The 19,634-nt window shown below is 41.7% G+C and overlaps 1 protein-coding gene across 1 annotated transcript; it reads left to right on the top strand.

Moving 5' to 3' along the window:
• The first annotated feature begins 9,740 nt into the window (after positions 1–9,740).
• On the top strand, positions 9,741–18,772 carry LOC140907190 (zinc finger and SCAN domain-containing protein 32-like). Its single transcript, XM_073332546.1, has 3 exons — positions 9,741–10,335; positions 10,912–11,121; positions 18,705–18,772. The coding sequence occupies exons 1-3, from the start codon at positions 9,753–9,755 to the stop codon at positions 18,770–18,772; spliced, it is 861 nt and encodes a 286-aa protein (XP_073188647.1). The 5' UTR covers positions 9,741–9,752.
• Positions 18,773–19,634: the final 862 nt, after the last annotated feature.

Raw genomic sequence — 19,634 nt, 5'->3', positions numbered from 1 at the left:
ACTTGGCCTCTAGGGTAGAACTTAAAAGACATTTACCTCTAAAGTTCTCAAAAGATAACTTCTCTGTGCTTTTTAAGTTAAGCTTTTAATACCACATTTAATTTCAATGGAAAGCCTCTAACAAAACCAAACTTATATCACCGTGTGTTGCATATTGAGACAAAGTAGGAATACCATTAGCACACAGAAGTTTTACCTCCAGTTTGAACTCCTGAAATCTTTCTCTCCATGTATGGTAAAGATTCAGCAATGCCTTTTCTGTTAATCTCTTCCAAAATGCATAAGTATTCTACGAAGTACAATTGCCTGAACCTGATGACCTTTCAAAAGAGACAAAAGCATGAAGTATAAATGAGAAGATTACCATTTCCCATACAGTTTTACTAAGGTACAGTGCAGGTGCTTCCTCACATCAGATGCCAATGAAGTGAGCTGAAGCTCACGAAAGCTTATGCTCAAATAAATTTGTTAGTCTTTAAGGTGCCACAAGTACTCCTTTTCTTTTTGCGAATACAGACTAACATGGCTGCTACTCTGAAACCTGTCGTTTACCACTGTTACACAAAAAATAGGAGTAAAAAAAATTAACCCTTGACCTGTTGCCATGGTCTTCGCTCATAGAGTGTACTGTCTTGCCTATTGGTTAGGGCTTAGGCCCTTCAACCTGCAGAGAGAATTTGGCCTGCACAGGCCCTCCCACTCCACCAGGCTCTGTCCCAGGGTCCTGTGAGAGCTATCAAAGGTCTGAAAGTCAGGGGCATCTTCAGGGGCATCATCTCCCTGGGTCACTTCCTACTACCTGATGATTGTCCAAAGCTTGCCACCTGTGACAAGGAGATGTGCATGGAGTCAGCTCACAGCTTGGCACCGCTTCATGGCTGTGCATGGCACGGAACCTACCTCTTTCAGGATGGCAGCTGCATCCCCCTGTGTCTTGGCCCTCAGCCAGGTCAGTTCCAAGTCTCTCCCCTTCAGGGGTAGTCCATGAACAAACTAAGGGGAATTAACACAAATAAACTGAGTCCATATGGGGGGGTGGGGGAATGCCTCTCTCTCAGGGTGTACCAGAAGCAGGTCCTCCCTTCCTTCAAAGAGGGACCTTTGAGCAATTGTAGGGAGAGATCCTTCCTGCAGGTCTTCTCCCAGGAGCTGTGAGTTGCAGATCTATTGAGTTGCAAAACTCTTCCCTGGTCTGCCCCCAAGTGAGCTACCCTGCTCCCTTTTACCTCCTCCTCCTCCAGCCTGTGCATCTCTTGCAGGCTGGGCCCAGAGCAGCTCCTTAACCCCTTGTTGCCCAGTGTGAGGTTTGTATACCCCATCACACATGGACTGTGACACAAAACATCTTTCATACCGAACATATTAGTACTTCTGAAACAGTTAATCACACTAACTTATAATCATCCCTTTGGGGCATATAGGCCCCAGCTGAGTGGTTCCCCTCTAATCAGCAAATAATGTGCTCAAATGCTTTGCTGAGTTGAGGGCCACAGTCCCCCCCAAAAGTGAAATTTTAAAATCCAATCATTCGATTTTAAATGACTCTTAATATAGAGCTTTAGAAATTCCAAATGAAAGCATCTTTTGAACATTCTTCATCTCCTTGTAGTCATTCTACACACAGACACTGAACACAGTGAATAGACTGGAAAATGTTTGACCTTACATTGGCTAGTGAATTAGAGACTCATTGTGTAGCCTACTACCTACTCACACAGAAGTCCACATTCTGAGTAAAATTATTAGAAGATTGCTTGGGGGAAAATTCTCCATCCAATGACATATAGCCACCACTTTGCCTCAACAAAGAGAATAATTCTCCTCTTCTGTCTCCATTGGTACAAGACTTGATCATGAATAATAGCTTTATGGTTCTCATAAATAGTATTCAGTAAAAGAGGTACAGCTTCTGTTTTCCTTTGCATGAGATCCAGTTCCAACTGGGGGACTATGCACAGTGAGTTGATGAGCATGCTAGAAAAATTAAAACGTGTTGTAAAAATTCCTCTTATATGACTAGAGAATTTTAAATGGAATGAACATACTCGTATCTAGCTCCCCACAAAATCAATGTTGGCACCTTTGTTTAGTAAAAACAACAAACCCTGGGCAATAGTTGAACAAGGGTATAATGGAGCCTACAGATGCATTATATAATAACAAACATTGTTATTGCTTACATTTTATACAGAATCTTTCAGCTTAAAGGATCTCAGAGTCCTTTAGAAACACATCACAGCAGTGAAATGCAATAGCTCTGGGGAGGAGATAAAAGGAAGATGGACAACTTGGACAAACCACACTGCACAAGATCAGTAGGAGAGGCAATTTTGGTCAAGCATACTGTGGTAGTCTATAAACAACTGTATCAAGAGTGTTCTGGGATCTTTCGGGCCTGATATTCAAAAATGTGTGCCAAATTACATGTGCAATCTAAGTAATTCTATGTGCAAACTAGGCAAGCAATTCCATATGGGGATTTAAAAAAAAATCAGACCTTTTTCAATGTACAAGCTGAGCTGACAGAACCAGTTTATGAGGCCTCACGCAAAACAGCCATGCACAATAACTGTCTGGGACTCAACTTATCAACTTCAAAAAGAATAAGGACAGCAAATCTTCAGTTTCAAGGACTATTTCTACCTGATGCTTACACCAGGAAGTCAGCCCATCTCGCAGCTCCCAGCCTTTAAAGCCCCAATTTCGTCTTCCTTTAGGTCTTTTTTATACACCAGAAGCAAAGAGAGCAGAGATGCAACTTTTTTCCCACGGTATATCATTTAAACAGGCACACACACACACACACATGATTTTTCCGTTCTAGTGAATTCAGATCACGTCAGTACTTCAGTTTATCCAACATGTAAAAACCTCTGTGTGTGCACCTGCGTGCATGTACATGCATTTACTTGGCACGATATCCTATAATATCAACTGGTCTAATCAGACCAGAAGGAAAGAAGGAAAAGTTAGTTTACAAAATCGTTGCTGATGTTAGCATTAGTATTTTAGCAGTCCGGAGGGGATAAGAAGGAAAGTGTGGAATAGAAAATGTATTTTAGTTATTAGCATTTGTTAAACCTCAGTAGGATCAGTTGACACCTATAATAATGTGACACTGTATTATCAATGTAGTTAAATATGAGGACTTCTACTTCCATTGAAATCAGTGAAAGAACCCACATTGACTTCAGCAGGAGCTATACTGGACCCATGAGCATGGAACTGATTAATACAGTTAAATCAATCTTGGACAGTGCTAATTTTTAAAATTTCAATGTTGATCCATAATTTATTGATGTGTTTGTAAATAAATAAAGTGACCATCCATAACTTGACCAGTGCCTTAGTACCCTTACTTTGGATAGTAGTTTACTCTTCTGATACCCACACTGATTCACCTACATAAATTTAACTCAGTATTTGAAATATTCAATGAATTTTCAATAGTAAGTACATGAAAGTTCAAGAAAAACTAGACACTAAAGGTTTCAGAGTGTGTGGTGTTTAGATGTTGCTTGTAATTATTAGATTTGGGAGCACTAGCTGTTGGGAGTCTGAAAGGACAGGAAACAGGAAGGATGGGGGAGGAGTTGAGAGGCTGGGAGAAAGCTACAGAGGGTGCAGCAGCAGCTTGGTAAAGAGGTTTCCACTTTGAAAATAAAGTCTTGTTGAAGCTTGTTAGTACCTTGCCTGGTTGATACAACAGAGTGGTAGTCATGTTAGTCTGTATCAGCAAAAACAACAAGAAGTCCTTGAAGGTTCAAGTCCTTGAAGGACTCCTAGATATTAAAGGTATCTAAGGTAAAACTGTCAATATTGTAAAGAGTGATCACTGTTGGGTCATACATTTAGCATTGTTTCTGACATGTGGATAAAAGAAGATAGAGACTAAACTTGGGCTCTCAAACAGTGGTCAGAAGGGACTGGGAGTGTTGTGGAAGTAAGGATGTGACAGCAATTCTCAGCCTCAGGTTACAGAGTTCATGCTCACAAGCACTCCGTGGAAATGGATTCAGAGCTTCATGACAGTCTAGACTTGTAGGAGACTATCAGTGTCCTCTACATGAGTCAGATGCTTCAAAGCAGTTGCTCTCAGCCTTTCCAGATTACTGCACCCATTTCAGGAGTCTGATTTGTCTTGCGTACCCCAAGTTTCACCTCTCTTAAAAACTGCTTGCTTACAAAATCAGACATAAAAATACTAAAGTGTCACAACACACTATTACTGACAAATTGCTTACTGCCTCATTTTTACCATATCATTATAAAATAAATCAATTGGAATATAAATATTGTGCTTACATTTCAGTGCATAGTATATAGAGCAGTATAAACAAGTCATTGTCTGTATGAAATTTTAGTTTATACTTACTTCTCTAGTGCTTTTTATGTAGCCTGTTGTAAAACTAGGCAAATATCTAGATGAGCTGATGTACCCCCTGGAACACCTCTGCATACCCACACCAGTACACATACCCCTGGTTGAGAACTACTGCTTCAAAGCAACTGTGGCATCTGCACAGAGGAGCTCAGAATGCATGGGTGGATGAAAGCCTCACAACTCAACCTCGTCAAAGTTATCTTCATTCAGAAATCCCCAGGATGTAATTGCTCAACCATTAGGCATCAACAGGCAATGCCACGTTTGAAAGGAGTAAGCCCGGGTTTGATCCCTTGTAGCAAACACAAAAACATAAGCAAATAAACAGTACAATGTTTTCTGGCATCCTAGTTTTCTTTCTGATCAATAGTCAGTGAAACTGTTACTACCCAGGTTTCAGAGTAACAGCCGTGTTAGTCTGTATTTGCAAAAAGAAAAGGAGTACTTGTGGCACCTTAGAGACTAACCAATTTATTAGAGCATAAGCTTTCGTGAGCTACAGCTCACTTCCTCAGATGCATATCGTGGAAACTGCAGCAGGCTTTATATATACACAGAAAATATGAAACAATACCTCCTCCCACCCCACTGTCCTGCTGGTAATAGCTTATCTAAAGTGATCATCAGGTGGGCCATTTCCAGCACAAATCCAGGTTTTCTCACCCTCCACCCCCCACACAAATTCACTCTCCTGCTGGTGATAGCCCATCCAAAGTGACAACTCTTTACACAATGTGCATGACAATCAAGTTGGGCTATTTCCTGCACAAATCCAGGTTTTCTCACATCCCCCCCACCCCCATACACACACAAACTCACTCTCCTGCTGGTAATAGCTCATCCAAACTGACCACTCTTCAAGTTTAAATCCAAGTTAAACTAGAACATCTGGGGGGGGGGGGGAGGAAAAAACAAGAGGAAACAGGCTACCTTGCATAATGACTTAGCCACTCCCAGTCTCTATTTAAGCCTAAATTAATAGTATCCAATTTGCAAATGAATTCCAATTCAGCAGTTTCTCGCTGGAGTCTGGATTTGAAGTTTTTTTGTTTTAAGATAGCGACCTTCATGTCTGTGATTGCGTGACCAGAGAGATTGAAGTGTTCTCCGACTGGTTTATGAATGTTATAATTCTTGACATCTGATTTGTGTCCATTTATTCTTTTACGTAGAGACTGTCCAGTTTGACCAATGTACATGGCAGAGGGGCATTGCTGGCACATGATGGCATATATCACATTGGTGGATGTGCAGGTGAACGAGCCTCTGATAGTGTGGCTGATGTTATTAGGCCCTGTGATGGTGTCCCCTGAATAGATATGTGGGCACAATTGGCAACGGGCTTTGTTGCAAGGATAAGTTCCTGGGTTAGTGGTTCTGTTGTGTGGTATGTGGTTGTTGGTGAGTATTTGCTTCAGGTTGCGGGGCTGTCTGTAGGCAAGGACTGGCCTGTCTCCCAAGATTTGTGAGAGTGTTGGGTCATCCTTTAGGATAGGTTGTAGATCCTTAATAATGCGTTGGAGGGGTTTTAGTTGGGGGCTGAAGGTGACGGCTAGTGGCGTTCTGTTATTTTCTTTGTTAGGCCTGTCCTGTAGTAGGTAACTTCTGGGAACTCTTCTGGCTCTATCAATCTGTTTCTTTACTTCTGCAGGTGGGTATTGTAGTTGTAAGAAAGCTTGACAGAGATCTTGTAGGTGTTTGTCTCTGTCTGAGGGGTTGGAGCAAATGCGGTTATATCGCAGAGCTTGGCTGTAGACGATGGATCGTGTGGTGTGGTCAGGGTGAAAGCTGGAGGCATGCAGGTAGGAATAGCGGTCAGTAGGTTTCCGGTATAGGGTGGTGTTTATGTGACCATTGTTTATTAGCACTGTAGTGTCCAGGAAGTGGATCTCTTGTGTGGACTGGACCAGGCTGAGGTTAGTGGTGGGATGGAAATTGTTGAAATCATGGTGGAATTCCTCAAGGGCTTCTTTTCCATGGGTCCAGATGATGAAGATGTCATCAATATAGCGCAAGTAGAGTAGGGGCTTTAGGGGACGAGAGCTGAGGAAGCGTTGTTCTAAATCAGCCATAAAAATGTTGGCATACTGTGGGGCCATGCGGGTACCCATAGCAGTGCCGCTGATCTGAAGGTATACATTGTCCCCAAATGTGAAGTAGTTATGGGTAAGGACAAAGTCACAAAGTTCAGCTACCAGGTTAGCCGTGACATTATCGGGGATAGTGTTCTTGACAGCTTGTAGTCCATCTTTGTGTGGAATGTTGGTGTAGAGGGCTTCTACATCCATAGTGGCCAGGATGGTGTTATCAGGGAGATCACCGATGGATTGAAGTTTCCTCAGGAAGTCAGTGGTGTCTCGAAGGTAGCTGGGAGTGCTGGTAGCGTAGGGTCTGAGGAGGGAGTCTACATAGCCAGACAATCCTGCTGTCAGGGTGCCAATGCCTGAGATGATGGGGCGCCCAGGATTTCCAGGTTTATGCCCAAAAGAGAAAGAACGGTGAAATCTCATATTGTTTAATATTAATTTTAAACAGTTAAATTAGGCTGACTATCTGGAATGAGATTTGGAATAGTGTCTCAAGGGAAGTGGTTCAAGTTTCATTAGTTGAGATATTAATATTTGACTGGATAAAGCACTAAGCAATATACTGTATGAAATAATCCTTCACCATCCCCCCGTGATGACCTAATAGCTTTTTTCCATCTCTGTGAATCCTTTATTTACAGAATATATAAGAATGAAGGTTTCTCACTGTGGGTGAGAGAATTTATAATAACTGACCCACTGGGTGCTTGCACACACAGACTTTATTGAGATTATATTTTAATGCCATGAAAAATTCTGACTGATCAATTTAATATTTGCATTTAAGTGATTTTTTTCAAACCCTATTTAACATGCATGTATTTTAACCAGGGCAGTACTTTTCTTACATAGGAGGATTTAGTTACATCTCTTTTTATTTGGTTGCCCTAACTGTACACACAAAAGCTAAATTGTTTACCATTGACATTTTACATTAATCTAATTAAAGCAAAAATGTATGCTGCCATGCCTTTGAATAACAGAGCAGGAAATCAAACTGTATGGTATCTGGGCTTTGCATTTTCACCAGAAGACTTATATCTGGAGAGACACATCAACAGCTGCAGATTCTGTTCTGTTTCTCAGAAGAGCCTTTAACAGAATAAATTACGAAGCTGCAGCCTGCTCTCTATAGGGTAATGGTTGATCTTTGACCATGCTGACAGCCAGACTTCTTGTCATCCCGCTGAGCAGCAAGTCAAATTGGGCTTTAATTACTGTTCAGAGAACAGTGTGCAATTAAACATGCATGTCACAGAATCTGGTATGGGGGAAAGAAGGGACAAGGGATGTCAAGGAGTCACAAGACAAACCTCTTTTTGATGCTTTTCATTAAAGACAATGTGAGCTCTATATATGAAGAAAAAAAAACTCATAAAGGTTCACAACATATCATATAATGCCTGGAAAGTGTAATGATTACTAACTGTCTTCCAATAATAAGTACCTTAAACCATATTTTGATGAAAACTATACTAAATGCTAAGTTAAAGTGGATGATATAGCCCTGACCCAGTCCACCCAATTAAAATCTGTTGTTATTAGCACTCAGTCTACAAAGCACAATTACACTGAAAATTACTCTCTCTCCTAACCTAGGTTCTGAAAAAAAATTGAAATGAAATGATTTTGTAGATCCTGTTGGCTAAATTTTCAAATATCTTTGTCTCAGTTGTCCCACAATAAATGTTCACACATGAACTATCCTGGGAGAAAACCTATTGGCAAATGCAAGCTGGTATTTGTATTTTTGTCTATGCTAATATATAATTTCCACATGCAAATTGTAGGCATAAACAAGGCATCAACCTTGAATAATGTGGACCTGTTATAGAAATGAAGAGTTTTCCAGGAACTCCTAGTATGCACTGTGATTATGTAACCAAACTGTAAAAAGCTGGAAAATCACAAAATGCCAATCAGCTGTAATTAAGGGACAAAGCAGGCAAATTAATAGTAAGCACAAGGTCAAAGCAAGGTGCCCATTTGTAAACAAGATGCCAAATCCATCTCTGGTGTAACTCCATTGTGAGTAATTGAAGTGGAAAGGAAAGTGCTGCTTCACCAGAAATGGGAGAAACTCAAATTCAGAGATGGTGAAGTCACCTTTCTGTGGGAGAGAGGGCTTAAAATCTGAATAATTCCTAAGTAATCAGCAACTCTCAACCATTCAACAAGTGGCACGCCAATCTCATGATATTCAGGGGATTATTACTGACTCCCAATACTGCTTCTCCATTCTGAGCCCTGACTGCTGCTAATTTCCTAAAAGAAAAGCCTCTGAAACCCACTGTCCCCACTTTAGCCACTACAGTAGCCGTGAGGTATATCCAGTCACCATGGCCTCCAGGACCTGATATGATATGAGCAACTGGAGGAACTGATCACAGAATGATACACCATGGCCTGACTTGTTAGTCCCCCAAAGGCACATGCATACTTAGAGAAGAGCTGGCTGAAGCTTCTAGTTTCTCAGACACTGTAAGCTATATTTCACTATCATACATTCGTGGTGAGACAATATAAGAGACAGATCTCTTCTGCAGAAGAAAATACTCAAAGTCAAAACAATCATACCTGATACTTCTATAGCGCTTTTCATCCAAAGAAATCAAATAACTTTCCAAGCATTAATTGAGCTTTACAACACTTCCGGGAGGGACAGGGAAGTATTGCTATCCCCATTTCACAGATGGGAAAGTGGAAAGTGGAGACAGAGAGAGAATCAACTTGCCTGAGACACAGCAAGTCAGTGACAGACTGGAACCCAGGACTCTGGACTACTGCTCTTATAGTCTAAGAATGGTCCCTCTTGGAGCATTTCTGAACAGGGGCGTGGCCAGGCCTCGGACTGTCCTGCACACTGAGGTCCCAGTGCACAAGCAGTAAGTCTACTCACAGGTGCAAAGATAATAGCTTGCTTAAGCCCTGGTCTACACTAGGACTTTAGGTCGAATTTAGCAGCATTAAATCGATTTAAACCTGCACCCGTCCACACAGTGAAGCCCTTTAATTCGACTTAAAGGGCTCTTAAAATCGATTTCCTTACTCCACCCCTGACAAGTGGATTAGCGCTTAAATCGACGTTCCCAGCTCGAATTTGGGGTACTGTGGACACAATTCGATGTTATTGGCCTCCGGGAGCTATCCCAGAGTGCTCCATTCTGACCGCTCTGGACAGCACTCTCAACTCAGATGCACTGGCCAGGTAGACAGGAAAAGAACCGCGAACTTTTGAATCTCATTTCCTGTTTGGCCAGCGTGGCAAGCTGCAGGTGACCATGCAGAGCTCATCAGCACAGGTGACCATGATGGAGTCCCAGAATCGCAAAAGAGCTCCAGCATGGACCGAACGGGAGGTACGGGATCTGATCGCTGTTTGGGGAGAGGAATCCGTGCTATCAGAACTCCGTTCCAGTTTTCGAAATGCCAAAACCTTTGTGAAAATCTCCCAGGGCATGAAGGACAGAGGCCATAACAGGGACCCGAAGCAGTGCCGCGTGAAACTGAAGGAGCTGAGGCAAGCCTACCAGAAAACCAGAGAGGCGAACAGCCGCTCTGGGTCAGAGCCCCAAACATGCCGCTTCTATGATGAGCTGCATGCCATTTTAGGGGGTTCAGCCACCACTACCCCAGCCGTGTTGTTTGACTCCTTCAATGGAGATGGAGGCAATACGGAAGCAGGTTTTGGGGACGAAGAAGATGAGGAGGAGGAGGAGGTTGTAGATGGCTCACAGCAAGCAAGCGGAGAAACCGGTTTTCCCGACAGCCAGGAACTGTTTCTCACCCTAGACCTGGAGCCAGTACCCCCCAAACCCACCCAAGGCTGCCTCCTGGACCCAGCAGGCGGAGAAGGGACCTCTGGTGAGTGTACCTTTTAGAATGCTATACATGGTTTAAAAGCAAGCATGTGAAAGGATTACTTTGCCCTGGCATTTGCGGTTCTCCTAGATGTAGTCCTAAAGCCTTTGCAAAAGGTTTCTGGGGAGGGCAGCCTTATTTCGTCCTTCATGGTAGGACACTTTTATCACTCCAGGCCAGTAACACATACTCGGGAATCACTGTAGAACAAAGCATTGCAGTGTATGTTTGCTGGCATTCAACCAAAATACGTTCTTTCTCTCTCTGTGTTATCCTCAGGAGAGTGAGATATAATTCATGGTCACCTGGTTGAAATAGGGTGCTTTTCTTCAGGGACACATTCCTGCTGAGCTGTTTGCCTGTGGCTGAACAGAAATGTTCCCCGCTGTTAGCCACGGGGAGGGGGGAGGGTTGAGGGGGTAGTCACGCGGTGGGAGGAGGCAAAATGCGACCTTGTAACGAAAGCACATGTGCTATGTATGTAATGTTAACAGCAAGGTTTACCCTGAAAGAGTGTAGCCACTGTTTTATAAAATGTGTGTTTTTAAATACCGCTGTCCCTTTTTTTTTCTCCACCAGCTGGATGTGTTTCAATGATCACAGGATCTTCTCCTTCCCAGAGGCTAGTGAAACTTAGAAAGAAAAAAAAACGCACTCGAGATGAAATGTTCTCCGAGCTAATGCTGTCCTCCCACACTGACAGAGCACAGACGAATGCGTGGAGGCAAATAATGTCAGAGTGCAGGAAAGCACAAAATGACCGGGAGGAGAGATGGAGAGCTGAAGAGAGTAAGTGGCGGGCAGAAGACAGGGCTGAAGCTCAAATGTCGTGGCAGCGTGATGAGAGAAGGCAGGATTCAATGCTGAGGCTGCTGCAGGACCAAACCAGAATGCTCCAGTGTATGGTTGAGCTGCAGCAAAGGCAGCTGGAGCACAGACTGCCACTGCTGCCCCTCTGTAACCAACCGCCCTCCTCCCCAAGTTCCATAGCCTCCACACCCAGACGCCCAAGAACGCGGTGGGGGGGCCTCCGGCCAACCAGCGACTCCACAACAGAGGATTGCCCAAAAAAAAGAAGGCTGTCATTCAATAAATTTTAAAGTTGTAAACTTTTAAAGTGCTGTGCTTAATGTGCTGTGTGGCATTTTCCTTCCCTCCTCCACCACCCCTCCTGGGATACCTTGGTAGTCATCCCCATATTTGTGTGATGAATGAATAACGAATGCATGACTGTGAAGCAGCAATGACTTTATTGCCTCTGCAAGCGGTGATTAAAGGGAGGAGGGGAGGGTGGTTAGCTTACAGGGAAGTAGAGTGAACCAAGGGGCGGGGGGTTTCATCAGGGAGAAACAAACAGAACTTTCACACTGTAGCCTGGCCAGTCATGAAACTGGTTTTCAAAGCATCTCTGATGCGTGCCGCGCCCTCCTGAGCTCTTCTAACCGCCCTGGTGTCTGGCTGCGCGTAACCAGCAGCCAGGCGATTTGCCTCAATCTCCCACCCCGCCATAAACGTCTCCCCCTTACTCTCACAGATATTGTGGAGCACACAGCAAGCAGTAATAACAGTGGGAATATTGGTTTCGCTGAGGTCTAAGCGAGTCAGTAAACTGCGCCAGCGCGCCTTTAAACGTCCAAATGCACATTCTACCACCATTCTGCACTTGCTCAGCCTGTAGTTGAACAGCTCCTGACCACTGTCCAGGCTGCCTGTGTACGGCTTCATGAGCCATGGCATTAAGGGGTAGGCTGGGTCCCCAAGGATACATATAGGCATTTCAACATCCCCAACAGTTATTTTCTGGTCTGGGAAGAAAGTCCCTTCCTGCAGCTTTTGAAACAGACCAGAGTTCCTGAAGATGCGAGCGTCATGCACCTTTCCCGGCCATCCCACGTTGATGTTGGTGAAACGTCCCTTGTGATCCACCAGAGCTTGCAGCACTATCGAAAAGTACCCCTTGCGGTTTATGTACTCGCCGGCTTGGTGCTCTGGTGCCAAGATAGGGATATGGGTTCCGTCTATAGCCCCACCACAGTTAGGGAATCCCATTGCAGCAAAGCCATCCACTATGACCTGCACATTTCCCAGGGTCACTACCCTTGATATCAGCAGATCTTTGATTGCATGAGCTACTTGCATCACAGCAGCCCCCACAGTAGATTTGCCCACTCCAAATTGATTCCCAACTGACCGGTAGCTGTCTGGCGTTGCAAGCTTCCACAGGGCTATCGCCACTCGCTTCTCAACTGTGAGGGCTGCTCTCATCCTGGTATTCATGCGCTTCAGGGCAGGGGAAAGCAAGTCACAAAGTTCCATGAAAGTGCCCTTACGCATGCGAAAGTTTCGCAGCCACTGGGAATCGTCCCAGACCTGCAACACTATGCGGTCCCACCAGTCTGTGCTTGTTTCCCGAGCCCAGAATCGGCGTTCCACAGCATGAACCTGCCCCATTAGCACCATGATGCATGCATTGGCAGGGCCCATGCTTTCAGAGAAATCTGTGTCCATGTCCTGATCACTCACGGGACCGCGCTGACGTCGCCTCCTCGCCCGGTATCGCGTTGCCATGTTCTGGTGCTGCATATATTGCTGGATAATGCGTGTGGTGTTTAATGTGCTCCTAATTGCCAAAATGAGCTCAGCGGCCTCCATGCTTGCCTTGGTATGGCGTCCGCACAGAAAGAAGGCGCAGAACGATTGTCTGCCGTTGCTCTGACGGAGGGAGGGGCGACTGACGACACGGCTTACAGGGTTGGCTTCAGGGAGCTAAAATCAACAAAGGGTGTGCCTGTACATCAAGGAGTATTTCAGACAGGACTGCACGGAGGGTTCCAATAAGAAATGGTGCACCAAAGTTATCGTTCTTATTGGAACAAGGAGGTTAGCCTGGCCTCTGATTGATACATGGCTAGATTAACCTTGCTGCGCCTTCTCTGTGACTGACTGCAGTGTGATCTAGACAGGGGAGGAGGAAAATGAGTCCAAAACAAATCTGGTCTATGTCTTGTTCTGACCCACTCCATCGATCCTTTACATCTTTGGCTGGCAGCAGACAAAAAAGGCGCGAAATGATTGTCTGCCCTTGCTTTCAGGGGGGGAGGGAGGGTGGGAACGGGGTCCTGACGACATGTACCCAGAACCACCTGCGACAATGTTTTTTGCCGCATCAGGCATTGGGATATCAACCCAGAATTCCAATGGGCAGCGGAGACTGCGGGAACTGTGGGATAGCTACCCACAGTGCAACGCTCCAGAAGTCGACGCTTGCCTCGGTACTGTGGAAGCGCTCCGCCGAGTTAATGCACTTAATGCACTTTAGAGCATTTTCTGTGGGGACACACACACTCGAATATATAAAACCGATTTCAAAAAAACCGACTTCTATAAATTCGACCTAATTTCGTAGTGTAGACATACCCTAAGTGCTTTGCTGGATCAGAGCCTGGAAAAGCTGCGCTGGATGGGTCACTGGCTACATTTCCTGTGGTGGTGAAACAAATCCTGCAGTCCACTTTCCTTGCCTCAGCACCCAGCAGTAAGACATAGTACATCTCTTCCCCTTCTCCAACATCTCATAAAAGACATAACTGAGCTCTAATTTGGAAGGGATCAGTGGGATGCTCAATGATATTAAACATAGCTTTAAAATTCAACAATAAAGAGAATTAAAAGACAGCCAAGAAGTCAGTTGGACTAGAAAGACACCACGTGAAGTTAAAATGTAGCTGATAAAAAACAGGTTCTGATATCAGAATGCATTAAGGAAAAGTAACTCTCTTTTCAATCAATTAACTTTATAGCCTAAAATTTAGAATATTTACTAAAATTCAATAAAAATTAGACTGATAAATAAGGCTCTGGTAAAACTTGAAGTCAAACATATACATTAATTTTCTGTTCTAAGTCACCACTCAGGCTATGAACATTTGTTTTTATAATGAAGAAAATAAAGTGTTTGTTAATTAAATGCACCACTTAAACTTATTAATGTCTTATAATGCCTTTGAATATAAAAAATGCTATGTAAGAATTATTTTTACTACTAATAAAGATTATATCTCACAATAAGAATTTGATCCCACAAATTCTTACTCCTGGGAGTAGCACTTTTGCAAGCCCAATCAAACACAATGGGATTATTTGCTTGACTAAGGACTATTCATGTACGGATTTGTAAGTTTAAGACTTTATACACTTACTATTTCTTGATCATTTAACAATGAAGCACAACATTTCTAGAATGTTTTTATTTACCTGACTTTTGCCATAGAGTTTTCAGAGTAATAATACACAAAGTTGATATATGTCAGCCCTATATTTTCCCTCTCCCCTACGGGAAGGATTGAGAGAACAAGACATTAATGCAAATCCTGTGAAGGACCATAATACACCATAGAAAAAAAAATAAATAAAACTGGGTCTGCAAGTCAAACCATTAGAGTGTAGAACAAGTATCCCATTCAGTCTGATCAAATGCCATCTAAGACTCAAGACAGAGAACAGAGTCACATGATAAAGTGGCTTTTTAGATGAATGCATGAGACATGAAGAAAACTGAATGGATGATGATTGTTTAATATTCTCTAAACAATTTGCCAACTTCACAGACATTTGATATTACAGACTAATAATTTTGACCTAAAGGAGAATTCTTAAAAGATCTCTCTAAAGGAATTTTAAAGCTTCTCCACACATATAAGATAAAAGTCCGTCTATATAAAAGATTTCATCGACAAATCAATAACTTCCAGAGGTTCTTTTAAAAAAAATGGCACACTAATAATATTAAAATAAATAAAAAACATTATTTAGGCCATTTGCATCATGGATGTCTAATGTTCAATGTTTTAATCAAATGTCAAGTGTTCTCAGGAACTTTGCAAAATCTCTAACTAGTGTAAAGAGATTATAGATTTGGTGAAAAATACATCAATGCAATAGATCCCAGTCTATGCCATAACTCTTTGCCTCATTAAATTCTGGATATTGCCTCAGTGTCATGTGTTTACCTTATTTAGACTAGAAAACACACACAGGAGCCCATTCAATCACAGTGATTCCAGATTCATTGAATATGGTCTTTGTATCTTCACAAGTACAGAATAAGTATGAGTCTATGGGATATAACAGCTGTAGAGGAACAAAATATCACAGCACTAAAGATTGCTTTTGGTGGTAAGCATGTAATAGTCATAACACTTTCCTCCCTTGAAATAAAAACCAAATATCTTTTAAAAGCATATTCTCTGTAATACTTTATTATCATAACCTGAAATACTGCAAAGACAGGGTAAGTTATATGAACCCTGGGACTTAGTTAAAGTATTATTTTGCTTTGTCTCTGCATAAAACCATAATGAATTTAATCCAATTTAATGTTATGTACTATCTTGGCATTCTTCTAGTTGGAAACTGCAAATCTTCAAATTTAGCAGAGAAAGGGGATGCTGTCTCACGGACATGTGGTTCTTGTGGCATTCCCTTTAAATCACCCTCTTAGATTTCCTTTGTGTTTACCTCAGGAGGTGGTCCATTTTCTTTTTTGTTACATGTATGCAGGAGGAAATTAACATCTTCAGAAGAGAGGAGTTTAACAGGTTCTTCATAATGATTCTCTTACAATCTGAAAAAGGAAGGAAGGGAGGAAGGAGAAAGGAACCAGGGAAGAAAGCTAATCTTCCAGTTAAGACACAGAACTAAGAGTCAGGAAAGCTGGGGACAAATTCATTGATGGACTCAATGATGCTACCATAGGTATGAAATCAACTTCCAGCTTCTATTCTTGGTTCTGACCTCGACTTCCCGAGAGATATTGGACAAGTCACTTAATCTCACTATGCCTCAATTTTCCCAATTGGAAGTGATATTTACCTTACAGGGGTATTGCAAAGCTAATTCCCTTGATTAATGCTCATGAGGCACTTTAACAAAAACCCTTGCACGAAGGTACTCTCTAAAGGGAGGAAAAGCAGCTAACCATCTTCTTCCTGGATGTATGATAAAGTAGGCAGGAAGTATCTACCTTATCTTCCACTGTCTTGTCAGCTTTTTCCTTCCATCTTTTCTACTTGTAAATTACACTCATTTTGCCCACCCACTGAATGCAAAATGAGTGCAAGGTACTCTACTTTATCACTTCAACACCTGTTTTCTGACCAATTTACAGCTGGGGTGCAATCCTGGCTGATTCAAGTCAGGGAGACTTTTGCTACTGGTATCAATAGGGTAAGGCTTTCACCCTAGGTGCATAATTTATACAAACGTTTACATCACTGCTGAATTTGCCCAAGACATTTCCATGAGAGTTCCATCTGCTTAATCCAGGGTGAATTTACCCCTGTAAATTTCTTTCCCCTTCACATAGTCATGAATTAGTACAGAGTCTTCATCCCTTATTTTCTTCCCAGGAGGTGAAAATTATTTTTTATAGTTACCCAAAACAGGTCTTGTGGCTTCCAGGCTCATAAGTAAACATCTTACCATCAATAGTTCAGCAGACGTACATTTTGTATAACTAAGTATATTTTGTCATTTGATAAGATAGCAGGAAAGAAGCTATTTTCTGTATAACCTTCTATTTTGCCACACCCTGCCTTTTTTCAATTGTGAAAAGTACAAAACAAACTAGCTGTTTTGTTTTGTCCCTTTTCAGCAGCATTGCAAAAATTCAGCCACACTGTTTTACTGAATTATTTTTTCAGAGAAAATAAAAATCAGCCCCTTATTAACTCCCAACTTCACACAAGCTCTGTATATCTATATTAAAGGTTTCAGAATATTAAGCTGTACAAAAGGCATCACAATCCTGATGGATTAGGCTTACACAATGCAATAGAGAATGGCATCTTTTCTATAGAATTTTTATACTAGCCTACAAACTTGGAAGTCCCACTGAAGTTATTAATCTAATAGGAGAAGGGAGAGGTAGTCACTTGTAAAAGTCTATATAAAACAACAAAATAATAATGTCAGGGGAACAGGAAACCCTGTAGTTGGATATCGAGTGATGCCTTTATGAGCTTAAAACAGAAGCGCTAGATAAAATTGCCAAATAACTGTAACGAGTAGCAAGAGGAAAACAAAGTCACTATGCTGATCAGATGGGTAGCCGATCACATCAGACTAGATTCTTCAGTGGGTGTTCACTGAAAATCTCAAGACTGTTGGACAGCTTGAAGAATCAGGTCAAAGGGATTCATCCAGCTGTTGTAAACTTGTCTTAATTAGGATTAAAAGGTGTGTTGTTAGAACATGTTGAGTTGAAGTCTAATCTCCCCCTCCAGCCTTCAGCTTGACCTTCAACTTGACCAATTTAAAAGTAAACACTGCCTTCTTTACACTAGAGCTTTAGAACATGTGTGTTAGAAACAGCTAGTTAATATATTCCAACACTTTTAAAACCTAGTCAAGACAAAGCTAGTACCCTTAAGCACCAAATAAAGACCAGTTTATGAGAGAGTTATAAAGAAACTGCGACTGTGGAATCTGTAAATCAGGGCCAAGAACCCAGGACTGAAATTGTATAGCAGTTTAGAGGGAAAACACAAGCTCAGCCTTATCCTTCTGCTACAGATTTTGAAGACACATTATGCAGGAAACGGTACCACTGTTTTAGATCAGCATTTTACCATAGCAGTTCAGGAATCCAGAGAATCTGGTTTTAAATGTTTTAGTTCCCCTGATGGATCTGAGGCAACATATTATCTCTGTTTCAGGCTGAGTCATATCAGGACTGAAATGTCATGTAAAACTGGTCCAGAGCTTATGTCTATGGAGATATTTGGAATAACCCCAAAGTTAATGACAGCGTGTTATTCCTTTTGTTACAATGGTGGAGACCCATGCTTTGGGGCTGAGGGTTCTATCCCTACTGAGGTCCAAAAAGTCCAACCTTAATCAATTTCCTTTACCATACTAGTATTTGTATAAAAGACTGTATGATGAGAAAATGCTCATATAAACTAATGCAGACTATATAAGGTCAATGTGAGAGGTACCGCATATTAAAACACAGCAGACTACAGGTATGCTCATTTTGAACAGGAAGTGCCAAAGGAACTACATGACCCAGCTGCATTGTTCCAACTATCTCTGAAGCCTTCCACTTGGTGCAAGTTGGAGCTTGAAACAACTGACCACATGGTAGAATCTCCATAGTAAAGATAAGGGGGCTAGTTCTCCACTTTGTTACATCAGTATTATGTTGGTGTGACACCTGAAGGCTCAAAGATGGGTTTCAGATATACTGTAGAATTCTACTTTAAATATACTCACAATACTGTATATTAACTTAATAATGAAATCATCTTTGTTTGTATTATACTCCATATTCTTGCAATTGTGCTTAAGTTAATATTTCTTGTCATATTTAGAAATCTACAAGAAAAAACATACTAAAAGATCTCAAGACTCTGCTGCTCAGACAAGGTATAAATACTAAGATTTTCCCCATAGAATAATGAAAGGTTCAAATGCACATTGCATGAAAAATATAAGCATACTTGTTTGTAAGAAATTTTAGAGCTACTCTCTACTCATCACAAATCAAAAGGAGAAACCATTTGAAAACTCAGATGTTAGTCACGACAACATGTATTTAGCAGGCATAATATGTATAAAAAACATCCTCCCTTGAGTAATAAAGGCTTTGGACAAAGATTATATTAGAAGGAAACTTGATATTTATTTGGTTAAGAGAAACGTCAAAGATAGAAATTTCTATGGAAGTTGACATCCCTTAAAGTTTACAAATTCTTAATTATAAGAAATTAATCCCATACTATGAACTGTTGAATAGAATAAAGAAAATCTCAAATTAACTACAGTATTGGCTCCAGCAGATACAGGAACAAATAAGAGAAATGTGATTTACTATTCTGCTAATCTGACAGACTATGAAATTGAACCAGACAAGAAAACATTTTTTTTTCTTCTGTTCATATTTCATTAAAAAGGAGAAGCTAGCTAGCACACACAGCCTATTTACAGGGCCCACAATGGAGATGAGTGGGGAGGTCACTGGATATTGAGAATTTATAGTTTACTCCCAATGCACATTCTTTCTTCTCTGAAACAATTGCAAATCACAATAGGCTAAATTCACTATGCTTTGGGGAAAGTCAGAAAATTCACAAAGAATGTTTACCATGTTCCAATCCTCCAGTTACTTACTTTAGATGTGGCACCTTAGAGACTAACCAATTTATTTGAGCATAAGCTTTCGTAAGCTACAGCTCACTTCATCGGATGCATACTGTGGAAAATACAGAAGATGTTCTTATACATATAAACCATGAAAAAAT

Source organism: Lepidochelys kempii, chromosome 1, assembly GCF_965140265.1.
Source record: "Lepidochelys kempii isolate rLepKem1 chromosome 1, rLepKem1.hap2, whole genome shotgun sequence".
Taxonomy (NCBI): Eukaryota; Metazoa; Chordata; order Testudines; family Cheloniidae; genus Lepidochelys; species Lepidochelys kempii.
The sequence above is the reverse complement of the archived record's forward strand: the minus strand, read 5'-3'. Positions and strand labels throughout refer to the sequence as shown.